General features: G+C 39.9%; 2 protein-coding genes across 3 annotated transcripts; both read left to right on the top strand.

The window, feature by feature from the left end:
- Positions 1-41: 41 nt before the first annotated feature.
- On the top strand, positions 42-7,032 carry LOC131778608 (crt homolog 3-like). 2 transcript variants are annotated; one of them, XM_059095031.2, is made up of 7 exons: positions 42-444; positions 529-721; positions 2,581-2,758; positions 3,923-4,122; positions 4,564-4,723; positions 5,649-5,794; positions 6,562-7,032. In XM_059095031.2, the coding sequence occupies exons 1-7, from the start codon at positions 198-200 to the stop codon at positions 6,704-6,706; spliced, it is 1,269 nt and encodes a 422-aa protein (XP_058951014.2). In that variant the 5' UTR covers positions 42-197; the 3' UTR covers positions 6,707-7,032. The 2 variants fall into 2 exon arrangements, with proteins under 2 accessions (XP_058951014.2, XP_058951013.2); XM_059095030.2 differs by having other exon boundaries at positions 42-721.
- Positions 7,033-9,681: 2,649 nt separating this feature from the next.
- On the top strand, positions 9,682-17,970 carry LOC131778596 (crt homolog 3-like). The gene is made up of 6 exons (XM_059095018.2): positions 9,682-10,352; positions 11,091-11,277; positions 14,723-14,919; positions 16,656-16,815; positions 17,108-17,253; positions 17,549-17,970. The coding sequence occupies exons 1-6, from the start codon at positions 9,835-9,837 to the stop codon at positions 17,670-17,672; spliced, it is 1,332 nt and encodes a 443-aa protein (XP_058951001.2). The 5' UTR covers positions 9,682-9,834; the 3' UTR covers positions 17,673-17,970.
- The last annotated feature ends 161 nt before the right edge of the window (positions 17,971-18,131 follow it).

Below are 18,131 nucleotides of genomic sequence, written 5' to 3'. Positions count from 1 at the left end.
GCGTGATCAACAAAATGATCGGGCTTCGAAATTACCCGTTTTTAACAAACGTGCTTCTCACCAGAGTGTCATGACACTGTCGGCTTGTATCAGCTTGGGTGCGAAGCGAGAGAGCCTTCATCCAGGGGTACCCGTTCCAAAAGCTTTAAAAGAAACAAACAAACAAACAAACAAAGCGTCGATAATTCATTCCACAAATGGATTCATCCACACCGAGAGTCTCATCTGCCTTCGCGATAAACTCGAATTCCAACAGAAAGCCGAGCTCGACGTCCGAGTCAACACCTTCCCTTCCGCGCTCAAAAGATGGAAATTGTGCCACGGTAAAGATAGGCTTCTTTGAACTTCCGCTGTTCTGGGCGAACGTAGTTTTCGCACTTATCACAGTCCTTTCTATGGTTGGCCAGAACGTTTCACTTCCCCTATGGATCGATTCTACAAAAGGTAACAGCCCGGGGCACACGGTGGACAGCTACTTTGTATTACTATTTACAAATGTGGTATTTCTCGTGATTTTTGGACTTGCAGTTCTTTACATTCGAATATGTACACCAAACGCTCTCAGGAAAATAAAAATTCCCCGCATGCTGTTGTTTTTGGTGGGTTTATTTGACTCTTTGAGCGATGGAATGATTTCATTTGCGAGTAAAGGTTCCCGCACTCCACCATACCAACAAAACATCCTTGGAAACTTCATCATTCCCTTGACTATCTTTTTCAGGTGAGTTGATGTTATTATTCAAGTTAGCTGCTCAGTTTGAGAACTTCATGAGCATGGGTTAGATATGGTGATCCCTGTGACTCAATACCATACAGTCACGCTGAATTAAAGTTATCTTCTTTACTCGAACAAACATTTATTCTTGAGTTCCCCATCCATATTAATTCACACGGGGAGTCCATGCTGATTTGTCTTAACCTTATTCTTGCTGAATAATTAATTCCTTAATACAAGGAACGACAAGGTAAATCAAATTATTTGCGATAAATGTAGCTAGAAAAGATCGAGGTACAATAGAAATGCCCCCCTTTTTATGCTTGGGTCCTTGTATATTTTATATAAAAGAAAAAATTATGGGCCCGTGCGCCATTCAGATAGAATCTGCTTCTCAAGAATCGCTATATGAACTGCGACACCATATTATTTTCTATTACAGAGCCAACCTAATCACTTGTAGATCTCTCGCTCGATAGTTTTGCTACAATTTAAGCACGAGAAAGCTGCTTTGAGACATAAAAAAGCCTCAACCAGCCGTGACAATCTCCTTCTTGTCACACAACAGTCCCAACGTTGCGTGACATGCTAGGAATGGATCCGTACGGATGAGAGGGAGAATAGTAAATGCTCAGTACATACATGATTTTGAGTGATTTGAAGATGAAATTTCTGTGAGCAGTATTTGACACAACATATCGGTGTCATTACCGTAGCTGTGATGCCCCTGAGGATAGTATCTCGATAAGAACAGTAGAAGTAACTTTTCTGCAATATAATAATAATAATAATAAGGACTTTATTTATAGAGGGGGACACGTTCTGGGACACGGAAAAGCTGACAAACCTGTGGCCCTCTAACTAGATTATACAGCATTACAAAATAATACTAATAAATAGATAAATATACAAATAATTACAAAATTCTATGATAGAAATAGCAGGATATATTAAAAATATTCAGAAAGATAGAATTAATTTATAAAAAATTAAAATTAGATAATGTGCTATTGCTTAATATTGTTTCAAAGTTGTCCAGGTTTCTATATGAGCTTATAAAATACTTTTTCACAGCTGTTTTGAATAGTTTTATACTAGGCTTATTTTTGATATTATGGGGAAGGCTGTTCCATAACTTAACTGCGTCAACACTGAATGCCTTGCCACCATCGTTATTTCTTAGGTATTTGGGACACACTAAATTTAAATTGCCATGTCTAGTAGACCTATTGTGTACAGAACTGTTCGTCTTGAGCAAGTCTCTGATGTAAATCGGAACATCGCCTTTAAGGCTCTTAAAAATCATTGTACACTTATTTAGTTTGATTTCATCAAAAAAGGCAACCAGCCTAGTTTACTAAAGTTTATAACACTTCTAGAATAAGAGTCAACTCCAAGAATTACTCGGGCAGCCCTTTTCTGTAACCTTAGGAGACAGTGGAGTTCTTTAGCGTCGCAGATATTCCAAACCATGCTCCCATACATAAGGACGGGTTTAATCAAGGCGTTATAGTATAAGAGTCTTTCTTTTATTGGAAGGTACCTCTTTATCTTCTTCAATAAACCAATACGCTGAGAAAGCTTGGCCTTTAGACTAGAAATGTGGTCGCTAAATGTAAGATCTTGATCGAGTGTTACACCAAGCAATTTATAAGAAGTTACTTGTTCTATTTCGGCCCCATCCCCACCCCTCCCCCTCCAGGCTCTACATTTCACTGCAAATTTGATTAGGCGAAGAGGAGCCTGAAGGGAAAGAGTAGCTTGTGCACAGATGCCCCCGCGGAGGGTAGGGGCAGCCCTACAGAGGTTAGGAAAAGTGCTGACAAGTCTCATCTGTTTTTTTGTTTTGTTTTGTTTTCTTCTAGGATCCTCATTGTGCGCAAGAAACCGTCTAGACAAAAACTTTTGTCTGGTCTTGTGGTAATGATTGGTCTTTTCATTAGCCTCATCCCAACAGTTTTGTTGGATTTCAGCAACAGAGATCAAGACGAAGTTGATGGCATTTCAAGAGTGATGTGGCCTATTATGTTCATGTTTGGATTTGTAAGTAAATCTTTAATTTATATGTGACCATTATCAAGTTTGTGGTGGGCAAGTCTGACTCGAATAGCATAAAGTGGCCCATAGTATTGCCGTTTCACCGGATGCGATGGCAACGGTAATTTTAGAAGTTGCGGATGGGTGTGAAGAACAAAGCAGTCACATGACATACGCGTTGGATATGACCCTAGCTAGTTGATACACAGGCAGCCTAAGCTCCAGCTGTGAGATTATCATCTTACGAAATAAGGGTCTTGCGAACATGGGAACATTTACGACCGCTCTTATGAATAAAAAAAAATACGGTCAAATTCTCAATATATACTTCACCTTACTTCCACAGTGCATTGCTTGTTGTCTGATCGCTTACTATGTTGAAAAGAAGTCATTTTAGCGAGTTATCCTTTCCAACGTTCACTACTCAGGCCTTAGAGGTGAATGCGTACGCGGGTCGTTAGAAACGTCTAAACTGGAAATTTGGAAGCAAACTGCGGCTTAGCGTCGGTTTCATGGGGAGGATTGAGTTAGAAGTGAATTGAAATGAAACTGTATGTGCTTGGATTCTTCGTTGGATTTGCGGCCGCCCGGTCAATTTGAGCTTGGATTTTTCGCTCTTCGGATCGGGCGTTCGGAAATGGAGAATGCAGCCTTGTCCTTCTCTTAGGAGTAGTAAACCTAGAAATGGATAACTCGCTAAAATGGCCTCGTTGCAGCAAAGAACAGTAACCGTCCACATAACAAGCAATGCACTGTGAAAGTAAGGCGAGGTATTTACTGAGAATTTGATTGTATTTTTACTTCCTAAGAGCAGTCGTAAACATTTCCATACAAACTCTTCTATTTTCGCCATGACTCTTGTTTCGCAAGATGATTATCTCACAGCTGGATCTTGGGCTGCCTGTGGTTGATCTAGAGACGGCATTAGGGGAGTGGGGCGAGAGATTTCATCGACGCTCTCCAGAATGGTTTATTAAACAGTTGCAAAGTTTATCTCTGCTCTACTCTCCTAATGATCCAGTATCAACCTTCATAGTGAATTTATCTGTTTGGGGTTGCTTCGTGTTTTTTTGTCTCCTTAGCAGCTGTTGTTGTGGGCCACGTTATGCATGGCGCTCTAATAATTTTTCTCAATTTTAATAAGCCCTACAAGAATTTCCGTTGTTATAGATTCCGGCAGCGCTAATGTTTATTCTCGAAGAAAAAGGATTGCAGAAGGAAAATGAAACATCGGAAGAGAGGATTGGCGTCATTTATTTTTTATTTTGGACGACCACGTATCAAGTATTTTGTATCTCTGTTTTCCTAATCTGGTTAAACATTTTGCCATGGTATGGAAATGTTACATATTTGGCAGAGTGTACCGGAAAGTAAGTATACCTTCGTTGTTTCGTTATCTCGTTCTCTCGTTCTCTCGTTCTTCCGCTTTTTCGTCCTTTGTGTTTTTGTTCTTTCGTTCTTTCATTCTTCATTTCTCTCGTATGTTTCATTCTTTCTTCATTCCTAATTCTGTCATACTTTCTATTTCATCATTTTTTTTAGTATTATTCCCTCGCTTTTTCTACAAGCCTAAGGGTCGGTTATTCAAACGAAGTGTAAGTTACACATTGTTTACGGCATACAAGGGCATACAAGATAGACGATTATTGTTCCTCAGTTGGTAGTTAAACATGGTCTATATATAGCTTTGGACGATCGGTTTAAGTTACGCGGACCGGAACAGAGTGAGATGAAAACTGGCCTCGTAGTTTAGGACTTGAAATGGACGAAATCACCGCAGTAACACTTGTAAATTGACATTTTTTTTTCAGCCTTTGGTTTGGATTGCGATGTTTCTTCGGTGCAGCCGGCTGTGATTATTCATCAGGTATCAGAGGAACAATGTACATCGTGATGCATCTGCTAAATCACATTGCAGCAGCTTGCTTATTAAGATATGCTGAAGGAGCCACGTGGCTGGCGATTGTGTCGGTGAGCGAATAAACTCGCCATTACTTGTTCAATACGTTCAGTTCGCAAACTGGGCACAGAAGCAGGCTAAAAGTAAAAAAAAGAAGGTTCTCGCGTATTAATCTCTTCCTGTCCCAAGGCCATCCCGCCCAAAACTCTTCCCGTTTCGTTCCAGCCTGAACCCGTTCAGACGAAAGAAACCTTGAAGGGAAAGTAATAAATGTGTCTGAGTAATAAGACATGGAACTTTGAAAAAAACTAGGGTCAAGGTTGCGTCGGCCAACAAAGTACTGTCTAAGGCATTTATCAATTGATCAATGATTAAAGCAACAGATCGAACTTTTTATCACTTTACTGGTATAATATCCTACGCTGAAGGTTGAGAGAACACGAGGAAAGTTTATGAATAACGAAATAGAGACGAGTTATTTACAAAATTTTGGGGAGTGCGGTTCAACTAAGACTGAAACCTTCTCGGCTCTTACTTGGTGTAGAAGACAAAAGAAGAAAACAAAAAGACAAAAGAACGAGGAATATGACGAAAACAGAAGGTTAATGAGGTGGTGTTCTATTGTGCCGTATTCTGTGTCTTCTACACCAAGAAGGAGCCATTTCATCTTGCCTAAGGCGACTTACATATAATGCAGAAGTCTTTCCTTCAAATTGAAATGATTTACCTTGACCGTTTTATTTGACCGTTTTATTTGACCTTGACCGCTGCGCTGGTATCGCAGAGGTCATGGGTTCAAATCCCGTACAGGCCTGAATTTTTTTTTTTTTTTTTTTTTTTTTCAGGCCTTATTTTCACTACTGCCTAAGTAGTGCACATTACTGCGAGGATCACTTTCATTCACGTCTTTATCCGCAGTTCAAATATATGAATTTCATATATTCTTAACCGTCTATTGTTATCTTAATTATTATTGTCATGATTATTATTTCTTAGTCTCTGGTAACTCCCCTTGGCTTTCTCTTCTGGACATTGTTCAAGGAGGTCCCGTTCAAATGGCAGCCTCGATGTAACAACAGCACCTGGTTTAGTATTGTCGCGCTGGCGATCATTGTTCCCGCCATTTTTGTATACCATAGTGGGTAAGAAAGTAAACAATCGACTCTCTCTCAACCCCTTACACTCTGTGATCAGTGTGAATATTCTCCACACCATCCTTATAACATTTCTTCTGATACTGACAAGGAGAATTTTTTTAACAATCAAGACCTATTTTGGTGGGTGATTGTTTCCTTTAATCTCGTTACCTTAACGCTTGAAGCAGAGGTGATAGCAGAAAGGGAAGGGAAGGGATGACAGTTGTTCTATATGGGAATAAATAATGTTCTCGGACAAGTATACGAACATGATTTCGCGCCAAATGAAATTTTTGGTTTGTACACAACAAACTCTTCATTATTCATTGCATTAGTTTCTAAGGACTCTGTTATAATATTTAACACCCCTTTCTCACGGAACACACACGCGGGGCGGGGAGTAAAAGTTGGTTCCCACGAATTGTACCACGACTTGATGAATTGAACGGGGAAATATCTCTCCTTTGTTCACTCGAACTTTCCAATTGCCATTTTCATCAAGTAAACTACCTTATGGCATGTTAAGGTTAATTGTATGGCAACTAGAGTGAAACAGGTACATTTGATGACCTTCTTGCACCCAAGCACTAAACTTCATTTCTGTCTTGGGTTTGGTTTATGAGGTTTCTTGCAAGCTCGTTCCACCTCTCCGAGCTGCTCCCCCCCTCCCCCCCCTCCTCCTCCCCTGAAGTAAACAAGATCACCCCCAACGTTAACTAGTTAGCCCAAAATTTTTCAACTTGTTTTACCACCTTCCTTGTTTTTTGTCTCAGAGCTCCAGAGATTTCTACTGATGGAAATGAGCGAAGAGACTTTGAGGTGTCGCATCGATGTCGCTTTTACCGTTCTGAACCTCTATCTGATGCAGCCCGTCCTCTGTTGTCTGAAACCAACAATTTGGGAAATTATAGCGTTTAAGGAGGGTGAAATTTCAACAATAACTAGATAGTAAAAGTACCCAAAGCTACTAAAATGTTTCTTTTGGTATTTGGCAACTTCTACATTTCGCCTTTTCTCATTTACAATCATTCCGTGACAAAGTCTTATAAATTTTGGAATTGTCATTTGGCAAGGACTAAAACAACCGTTTTTAATGATTTGGTTCTGACTTTTCGAATTAGAGATCTTTGATCAAACTGGAACAATTATTTCCACTAATTATTTTGGAATCGTGCAATAAGTTGTTTTGTAAATAGAACAAGAAAGATGGTGAGTTTTGAGTTCGTTAAAGAAATAGAGAAAGATGTCTAATTTTCGTCTTGTCTCGAGCGTGGGAGAAGGAGATAATTCTGAGTTCCCATAAGAAATCGAACCTCAGACCTTCTCCAGAGACTCTCTGGAGAGCGAGGCCCATTACGAAGTTCATATATGAGGGTCAAAAATAGACTTTTCCAATCCCGCATCCCGCATCCCGCAATGCAATGAATATTTTCATCCCGACCCCGCCGGCTAAACCTAAGTTGCTCTAGTTCCCTGCCAACTCATGGACCAATCATAACCTTTAAATAGAGATAATGTACTCTCATTGTGGAGAAAGGCAAAGACTTGCTTCATGCATATTTAACTGGCTTAAAAACGGTGGTCTTCGGTGTGTTTACGGATTTTATAAGCGAGATTTAAAAAATTCCACCTGTGGATGGACCAACAGAAAAGCTATCCTGATACATGGATAAAATTCTTCGGCCGATCACACAACAACAGAAGTAATATCTCAAAGATACAACAGCCTTCATCAACTTCTAGAGAAAAACAAAGCCTCCGAAAGAAGTGATACTCGTTTCAATGTACGATACGAGCTTATCCAAAATTATAAAGAAGGCAAGAAAACTGGACATACTATGTGGTCGTGTAAACACTTGAACTAATACAGAGAAAACTGGACGTACTACAGAGTCACTTAGGCCTGTCAGCCTCAATTTACTCGAGAGCATTAATCAAATCCGTTTCTAAAGCAATTGTCTCTGAGGTCGTGTTACGCGCAACTTAGGCTAAATTATGATCCCACCTGTACCAGCCCTATCCTGTATCCCGCCTGTCACGATCATATCTCGTATCCCTCCTGTCACGATCATAGTATATAAGATATTTTTGTTTGTGCGTGAAGAAACATAACTTTTGTTTATCTCGATAAATTTTGGAGGCGAGATATAGACGTGACGCGCCCAGCTGTCCTACGAGTGTTAGATTTTTCGGTACATGAGCATCTAAAATTATAATCACGTACAGGTCTACCGTGATATATCTTAGTCGACCTCGAAAAACTACCAAAGTACAAAGTACAAACCTTTTCAAAAAACGAAGTATCCAACAAGTACAAAAGGAAGCTTTATTGATTGCAGGCAATTATTTCAGGCAATCATGAAATGAAATGTTAATTGAATGTTTATTGAACTGATATGACATCCATATAATGTGAATATTTAAATTTATTATAAACGAGAAATTGATCTCAATTTTTAGTCTATGTCGTGCTATAACAGGTGCCGCTATACGCAACAGCTGAGAACTTATGTTATCAATGTCAGCAGCTTTGTACGGACGTAACTTTTGTAACATAGTAGACACCTGCGCACTAGTGATGGATGGAATGACATAAAATGTATCAAGGTAACGCAACCCAAATCCTCCAGCCCCCTCAGGAGATAAATAACAATCAGTCCCCAGTACGGATGAATTATCTGATCAATAACTAAGCTTTTCGAGAGGAACTTTCCAAATAGATTCATTTTTTTCATTTCCACTGTTAGGTGGAGCCACCTTTTAAATTAATGCAGCTTGTGGGAACGTAATTGTACGAATGATTTTTAGAAAGAAAGGGAGACACCTTTTCTTCTCTGAACGGCCTCCGGCTAAAGGTAATTTCGTAAAAAGACGCATCAAACTGCCCACGAAGGCGAGAAAATACCACAAATGCTTTGATTAACATTTCATTTCATTTAATTAAGATATTCAGACCGAGATGTGATTTAGATATGAAATTTTTCATGACTGTATTCATAACCCTCAGATTTTGTTCGTCTCTCATCAACAACAATTAACCACGAACACATCATGTGGTCTGTATGTGGTAAACCGAAACAAAATAAAGTGCGCTCTCTCACAAAAATCGGCTTTAATATTCATAACAAAAGAGTTATGAACGGCCTTTGGACAGAACTGTATTTCTTTTGGAAATTTATTCTTTCTTTATTAAGAAATAAAATTATTTTTATCTTGTTGATTTATGCAGTCTTTCGATTGTTTTTGTTAATTGTTATGTTTGGTTAACCTTGAGAAGTTGGCGCCCTTAATCGTACTCGTGCTTGCCACAAGTTCGATCTTCTTTGTGTTTTTCACTGGGGTCTAGACCCGATGACCCAGTTGAGTTGTTATGGACGCAGAGGGTTCCTCAAGGGTGACAAACAGCATGATTACTTAATGCCTAATGAGCCTTTTTGCTGTTTGCAGCAAAGATATATTGATTGCAATTTACTGAATGAGGCCGTATAACGTTGTTAACTGTATTTTGAGAATGAAACATTCATTTAATCTATTGGTCAGTTATGTTTGTCTTGAAATTTGTGGTGGTATTTAAAGAACTTCATCGCGCGGACATCGTGCGTGAATGCACCAAGCGACTCAGGCAATTTAAAGAAAACTTTCAGAATACACGTGAAATTAATCCTCCATTACTCTCGGGCCCATGCGATTACATATACGAATAAACGTATTTTTATTTTTTTTATTTTTTTTTATTTTTATTTTTTTATTTTTCTGCCGAAATGGCATCTTGTGAATGTGATGAAAAAAACTTGTTTAAGTTAACTGTTCTGACGTAGATATAGCCCTGTCCAGCATATGGAGAGCACGAGATTTCTATGTTGTGACGCAACTTGATTACTAACATATAACGACCTTGAAACTTAAAAATTTCAATCCAATCTTCTAAGAGCGAGGACGCACTAAAGTTTATCCGGCAGGGAGGAGATAAACACCTTCTCTCGAGGCTGTTGAGAAGTTTTCGCGGCAAGCACGGCGCCTTGAATCTCCTGTCAATTCTCCAAAAAATGGGTTCTACCAGTAGCTCTCACCCGAGTTATGAAGACGGTGATGTGTCACGCATTTCCACTGAAGATTTCGAGCCATCTCGCCTGACTTCACCTTATGGAAAACGAAAAAAAGTTAAGATTGGATTCTGCGAAATTCGTCTATTCTGGGCAAACTTATTTTTTGCATTTCTTGCTGTAGCCGGCCAAGTCGGTCAGAACGTTTCACTTCCCCTTTGGATCGATTCCGTGAATGGGAATCATTCGGGAAAATCAGTCGACAGTTACTTTGTGCTGTCTTTCGCGAGTTTGTCGTTTGTAGTAATATTTGGACTTGGAACGTTGTTCATTAAAACATTTTCACCTCAAGATCTCGGCGAAACAGAAAAACGTTTTCCACACCTTCTGCTCTTCTTGGTTGGCTTCTGTGACTCTTTGAACGGAGCTCTGGTTGTATTCGCGAGTAAAGGGTCGAGAACACCGCCATACCTTCAAGCGATTCTTGGAAACTTCATGATCCCTTTGACTATTTTAATTAGGTAAGTGGATCGTTTTTATAGAAGAAGGTTCTCTGTCCACTTCAAAGCAAGCATTACATGATGCGCTCGGCCGTCACGTTTAAGTGATAATGTAACGGCATAATTGAAGTTTGGGTGCCGGTGACAAGTATTCGTTGGTATCGTTAGTCAATGTGGCCGGGAGCCCATTAATGGGCTCCTGGTGTGACTTATTTGCTGATTTTCTAACGATGACATGAAAAACTAGAACCAACTTGATTTGTTTCCGGCGGCAAGAATTTTATCATAAGGGACAAGTTCTTAGAAGGAATTCCCGCAAACATTTGTTTCCACATCAATTCATGTGACTTTGCAATCAGCCTAAAATAACTTTCTTCACTGACATGATGGGTGTCATAAAGTCGTAAAGAAAAGAATAACTTGTATCCTCGATTGAAACTTGTTTATTATATGTCATGGTCTTGAAGCGTCCGAAACTATTACAAGTAATTTGACATAAAACAGATGAATCAAAATCAAGCCACAAAATCAAAGTGTGTCCTGTACAAATGATACCGCAAACGCATGACTAAAGGTTACATGACGAAATTGATTAAAAATGAACGTGCCTGTTCGTAACGATGGGTTCCTACAAAAAACACACTAGCAGCTTCTTTGCTGTTATTTACATTCTAATAATGGAGATATAACTTTATTAGCGTGTTCTTCATTGTTCACGAAACGACTCAACATCACTGCTGTGAATTTTTTTCTTCCAAGGATGCTGATTTTGCGCAAGAAGCCCACCCTGCTGAAGTTGTCCTGTGGTGTCATCGTGGTTGTTGGTCTTTTTATTTGCCTCATCCCAACAATTTTTCCCGATGTTGATCCCAAAGCCGGGAAAAGAAAAAACGATGCTCAGGGTGTTTCCAGAGTAATGTGGCCGATGATTTTCATGCTTGGTTTCGTAAGTACAACGTTATGTCAAAGAAATCGAAATTTCACCGAATGCTATTTTAGGTTTGATTAACCCAAGCGGGCAAAGCCAAATGGCTTAATTTCTTGTTAGTTAATCTGGATCAAAAATTTTAAAACTGGTTTAAACCAATCCCAACGCACACTAAGGCAATATTAAAGATTTTCTTTCGATAATTCCACACGAATTTAGTTTGTGTGTTATTAGAATAGAGTGTCTGATCCGGTACCCAACTAGCATTCAAGTCCAAGTCAATTTTTAGGAGTGCGTTTCTTTTGAGAACTCTAGCTAAAATTGTGTGCCTTATCAAAGGACCTTGGAGCTACCTTATGGTGTTCTCAATAATTCAATTAATCCTTTAACTCGCATGAACGACCACGAGATAATTTTTCCTTACAGTGTCAATGCAATGTCAACCAGACAAGTAACGAGAATGAAAAAAAAAACGATTTGGGAATTTTCATTTGTTCAAATACCAAATTCTCCAAGCTAACATCATGAGAATTGTATAGCAAATAGTAAGGAGAATTACTGATGAATTAGCGACCAAACATTCTTAAAATATCGGAGAAGGACTACACAATTGATGCTGAAAATTCAACTTGTGCCCAAGCAAGTGATTAAATTTAACCGCGCGACAATGGAGCAAAATAGCACAAGGTGCCTGCGTGAAAAAAAAGCAAAGGTCGATTCCAGTGCAATATGTAATACCACAAACCATGGTAGATCAGCTGCCAAATATGTATAAAATATAGCCAAATGGCAGCCAAACGGATCATTAATTTTCGACTTGAAGACAAGAATTTTATAGAATCGCTGCACCGCCTTAAAAACTATTTAGCGTCCATATCCATCGATCGAGGGGAATATGTTTTTAGCCGATTTATGACTTTGAAGCACTTTTCTTTCCAATTGAGTTTACTTCCGCTCGTTTTCTCTTTGTTTCTGAGGTCTTCAAAGGTGTTTTTTTTATAAAGGTGCAGCGAAAGGAGGGTAAAACCACCTTGCAAGAGATTGTAAACTGAGAGAACTAATTCACGTGACCATTAATAATGTTTTTAAGTACACGCTCGGGACCTTCCCAAGTGTCTTGTGAAAATTGCGCAATACTTGTGAACGAATAAAATTCAACGGGAACTCTGTTCTGTGAAAAAGTTCTGTGTTATTAACAAAGCTATCCAGAGTTCAAATTCATTACTTTTCATGACCAACTTTAATTTGTTAGTAATAATGCAAAAACAAGAGCAAAAGAGCAAAGATCATACGCGCGGTACATAGACTCTTTCAGCGTGTCTGTTCAAATTACAAGGACGTAATCCCATACACTACATTGTCAATTGTCAGTCCGGTATCTGCTTAATTAAGGTTTTTTACATTAGAAATTACCTAGCCAAATACTTGATAGAGACGTCCGTTAAATTGAGGTTTGTAATAAAGGGAAACATAAGACGTTAATTTCGGAACCTGGCTCACAGGTAATCCAAGCTCCAGCTGTGAGTTGATAATCTTGTGAAAAAAGAGTCATGACGAAAATGTAAGAGTTTGTATGTGAATATTTACGACCGTTCTTAGGATGTTAAAATGCAGTCAAATTCTCAATAAAAATACCTCACCTTACTTCCACAGTGCATCGCTTGTTTTGTGACCTCTTACTTTGCTGCAACGAGGCCATTTTAGCAGGTTGTCCCCCTGTGGAATAGGAAACCGAAAAATGGATAACTAGAGCTTGGCCTACCTGTTGTCTGCTTAATAGAAGTTTCACTGTATTTCTGGGCTAGTGATAAACCCAAACGAAGGTTTTTGTGCCGTGCGAATAACGACCGAATACGAAATGTGACGAATAGTGGCAGTAGTGTCGAATAGTGACGAATAGTGGCGAATAGTGGCGAATAGTGGCGAATGGTGACGAATAAAGGCGAATAGTGACGAAGGATGGCGAATAGCGAAGAATAGCCACACTGGGAAGTTGTTCTTATTTATGCCTCCCATGATAACTCGGTTAATGATTTCATATATATCATCTGTCGCTGCTGTTTCCGGTATTCAAGTTTAAAAATTACGTTTCTTCGGCAACGTTTTAGGGGCTTGTTTACATCGAGGTAGGGGACCCCACGTGGGTAAGGTAACCCGCTTGGGCGGGGTTACCCGCCTGTCCATACAATCTCTTATTTTATCGTGATCACGTTTACATGATAGGTGCTGGGTAGGGTAACTCTGTCAGCCAGGGTGACGATTTGCCATGTAAACGCCTCAAGGTGGGATAACCCGCCTGGCTGGGGTGGCGTTCATGTTACAATAAGATCAAATGAGCAAAACAGTAGCGAAAGACGACGAGTGCGTCAAAACTTTGTACATTCCTAGCCGTCTAATGCAAAGCTAAAACGTTAAAACACCAATTTTTACTTCCTCTTAGCAATGAAACCTCGACAGCGATTAAGTTACGTTTTTACTTCGAACTTCACACTACATTCAAATGTTGTACCGTCAGAAACGGTGAAAATCTAAGAAGAAAATAAATTAACTTTTTTTGCAACGTTTTACCACAAGTCGTCGCAGTGGCATCTTACTTCCCTGATTGCAAGCGTGACAATAACCGTTAGAAACTTCACCTCAGCATCCCGGGGTTGCAAAATTGTATGTAAACGCGGGCTATTTTTCGACCAAGGCTAGGCGGGTTACTTCACCTACCTGAGGTCCCCTGCATCCATGTAAACCGGCCCTAGATCCACGTTTGTTGTGTTCACCGCTAACGCCAAACCGCGGTAAGTAATTAGAAGTTTCGAGACTTTCGGCTTTTTAGATCGACGTCGGCTTTCACCTAAAAGAAAAGTTAATACAGCGTGCGCCGCCATCTTGAATTGCAGAAAGGATGGAGGTCCTTCATTTCAAACACAAAATGAGAATAAAAGATTGGTTTCCTAGCGTCCCAAACAGATTGGTTATGAAGAAAGACTTCTGTTCACATGTATTTATGGGAAATACGTGAGAACTCTTCAACAGAAAGAAAACAAGCATCGTGGGAGTTGAAGTGCCAGAAACTGCCTTGCCCGAAGTTCAAACGTGGACGGCGAACGTGACCGCTGGAGTCTGGTCACGTGACTCCTAGAAGCTTTCGGTTCACACGTGTTCAGAAACAAACGTGGATCTAAAACTCCCTATTAATTAGTTTTTAAAAACTGCAACCGCTCATTATCGAAATTTTTAAATACTTGACTTACTGTAGTTTGGCTGGATTACGTCTTGATGTTTTTTTTTCTTTTTTAATTTCTCGCAAACGGCAGGAGTTCATGTAAACAAAGTCATCTACCAATCTCTCCACCAATTCATAAAAGCAATGAACCATAAAGCTAACCGAATTTAGCGAGAAACTATTCAATGTCACTTACTGAGCCAATCTCCCTGTTACATGGCCGATTAGTTTGCTTTGATTCTTTAGGCTCCTTTAGCCGTCATGAACGTGATCGAAGAGAAGGGAGTGAAGATGGAAAGTAAATCATCAAAGAAATGCATCAACTTGATGTATTTTCTATTTTGGACGTCTTCATATCAGCTGCTGTGCGTGGGACTTTTGTTTTGGTTGGACATTCTGCCGTGGTATGGAAATGTTGGCAATATCCAAGAGTTTGGGGAAAAGTGAGTTTCGTGTCTTGTTTCTCCAAATGGTTCATAGCTAACACAAGATTTGGTAACACAAATCTGAACGCTAGATCTATTTGCAAAGCTTTAGGGATTCATTCCGAGTCTGAAGGGACTAATGCCTATTTCGGGTTACTCCCTCGCACAGTTGCGCAGGTTGCTGCCGGAGCCTGTATCCATCTAAATTCCTAAGAGGAAAGAGGCACTTGAGAGTAAAATGTCTTGACCTATCACAACTACACAATAACCCGTAAAACCATCCAGCACAGTACAGTGCACTGGCCATTTATTCATTCCGTCTCCTCAATCAGTTGAGGAATCAAGTATCATTACTGACGTATAAATTCAATTTCCTACCGTCAATTACTGCCAGGTTTAGTCTCCTGCACGACATAACAGTCTGTTTCCCAAACATTGAGTAGATAGAGGCATACAACCTCCTGACTATAACTTAGGGATAAGGTAGACCTTCGCGGGTGCCCTTCGCAAAATAAAAAAAAAACTTAAAAAAACGCGCTATTTGAAGCATAACCACCATAAACTATATATCATCGGAGAGGCTATGAAATGCACTATTGGGCAAAGATTATTTCCTTTTTTAGCGTGATCTAATCGTAAACCAAAAATGTTTTTTTGAGCAAATTAGTTGTAAATCAAATCTGACCGCACAAATAAAACTTCTGCACATTGTCAATAATCCTGAAGGGTTGGTCTTCAAATCCGTGAGGGGATTTGCCATGTTCATCTTGGTTGATTTGCAATTTATCTGTCGAGTTTTCAAATCAAAATTTTTCCGATATGCTTTACGTCGGAGGCCATTGCGGAAGATCCATTTTGGAAAAACGGAATTTCGCCACTTTCTTGTTTAAGTTGGTATCTTGGAAGTCTTCGGTCCAAATTTCAAGGCAATCCGTTTAGTATATATACCCTATCATTTCCTTCAAATAAGGCACATTCGCCTAAGAACGAAGTAGGTTTTTTCCACTTCCAAAGTTTAACCAACAAGTCACGCCTTTAGTTGACCACATGTCAAGTGATGTCAACACTCTGAAAAACTCCACATGCCGACCGCCAATAGAAACACAGAAGCGTCCTGGGTCTCAGGAGACTCTTAGTAAAAACATATTTCGCGGGTAACTTCAGACCTTTGTTTCTATTCTGCCGAACTTCATTTTTTATCTCAACTTTTTTTTCAACTTAAAAGCGGCTTAAGCAAGACGCGGCAAAACTGAATGGTTGCCGATCGAATGCGAGCAGCGAAGATTGCCTAAACCACGAGTCTTTATCCATTTCGGTGAGATTTTTGCGCCATTGCGGGTCTAATTTCTTTACTTCTTGTGCTGACAGCCAGGCTTCCTTTTATTTTCACCCATGGACTCTTCTCCTTTCTATCTTTCTCCATTCACATTCTAGTTTTAAACGCAGGCGGATAGCAAAGATCTCCACATGCAACCGAAATCAAGAGATATTTACGCGATTGAAATTGAAGGATCAGGATGTTTTGCCTCAAGAAACCCATCGGGAGTCATTTATGTTGACATGTTATAATAGTCCATTTTGCAGTTGGGTGCTTGGTTGCCAAGCCTTTGAACAGGAATGAGGCTAAGGGTAACCTTGTTATGATACAAACCTTGCTGCTTTTCAAATGCAAATTACTTTGTTATCATGCTAACTAGATACTGGTCTCCGATTGCAAAACCTTTTACTCAACCGAATTTATGTGTTATTTCTAGTTGGTGGTTTGGAGTTCAATGCTTCTTTGGCGCAGCAGGTTGTGACTCCACGTCAGGCATCAGAGGAACTATCTTCATTATCATGTACGTTTTATCATATGCTGGAGGGGCCAATCTACTGAGACACGCCGAGGGAGCCACTTGGCTGGCTATTGTATCGGTAAGCGAAAAATTTGAAGAATCATTTTTATCTTTACCTTGGCGCTCAGTTGTGGAACAGGTGTATTCGAGCACATTTTGGTTGTTAGCCGGGTGGTGGGTACCGTACCATACCACTTCTGACGGGAGTGAAGTTAGGGGCATCAATAGCATAGTGGATGGAGGGCTTAGTTAGGCGTATAGGGGATAGTTAAATGGGTAACCTTGGAAAGAGCATGAAAGGTGATATATAGAAATATATTTTTGATATGTAAACATTGATGATGAAATCATTTTATCTTCATATCCTGTAGTCACTGGTCACGCCACTGGGCTTCATTTTCTGGACATTGTTCAACGAAACACCATTCAAATGGCACCCCGCAGGTCACGTGAGCACTTGGTTCAGTATCGGTGCGTTAGCCATCATGGTTCCCGCCATTTTTGTTTACAACATGGGGTAAGGCAAAATGTCAACCGTATTCATCTGTTGAAATGCCGCGGCGTTTACTTAATTATTAGTGTTGTGTTATCAATACCCACCAACCCCCTCTTCCCCTCCCCCCTCCCCCCTCTTCCCCTCCCCCCTCCCCCCTCTTCCCCTCCCCCCTCCCCCCTCTTCCCCTCCCCCCTCCCCCCTCTTCCCCTCCCCCCTCCCCCCTCCCCCCTTCCCCCTCTCCTTCTAAACATATTATGAGATGAGTGAAAACCGACCGGTTTCTCACGATGGTGTTTACTTCTCCTCTTCATCGCAGGGCACCAGAGATTTCGCTGGACACGAATAAAAATCAAAGTGAGGAGTATAACTCAGCACTAGGACCAGGGCAACCTCTTCTCTCGAGTACAGAAAGCAGACATCCACCGAACTATAACGTTTAAGAGACTTAAAAGCAGTAGCAGTTAAACTTGCGTTTTATCATTACACTTGTAGAGGAAGAGGCCAAAACTAAGATGTTGTGTTTCAAGGATACGCGTGGACAGCATCCATTTGCAAAGTGATTACAGTTCATCCGAAATAAAAGGACAAGATCTGATTTTATAGCATGTTTTACATGACATCAAAGCAGTAAGGCTAGGTTAACAAGCAGATAAAGTAAATTAAAAAAAAAGCTGAACAAAAAATATGATTATAAAGTGCATAAGCAAATACGACTGAAAGAGCTGGTGCGGATGAGTTTGCGATCGATTGAAAAAAAAATTGTATGTGTAATTTAATAGTATTTTCAATAGTATAAACAAATTAACAAATGTTTGTCCATTTTTGGCTTTATCAACGTCATGAAGCCTGGATTCCGCAAATTTCCTTCATCTTTGCTCTTATTCATATACATATCATTA

The sequence above is a fragment of the Pocillopora verrucosa genome, chromosome 7, assembly GCF_036669915.1.
Source record: "Pocillopora verrucosa isolate sample1 chromosome 7, ASM3666991v2, whole genome shotgun sequence".
NCBI classification, from domain to species: Eukaryota; Metazoa; Cnidaria; class Anthozoa; order Scleractinia; family Pocilloporidae; genus Pocillopora; species Pocillopora verrucosa.
The sequence above is the reverse complement of the archived record's forward strand: the minus strand, read 5'-3'. Positions and strand labels throughout refer to the sequence as shown.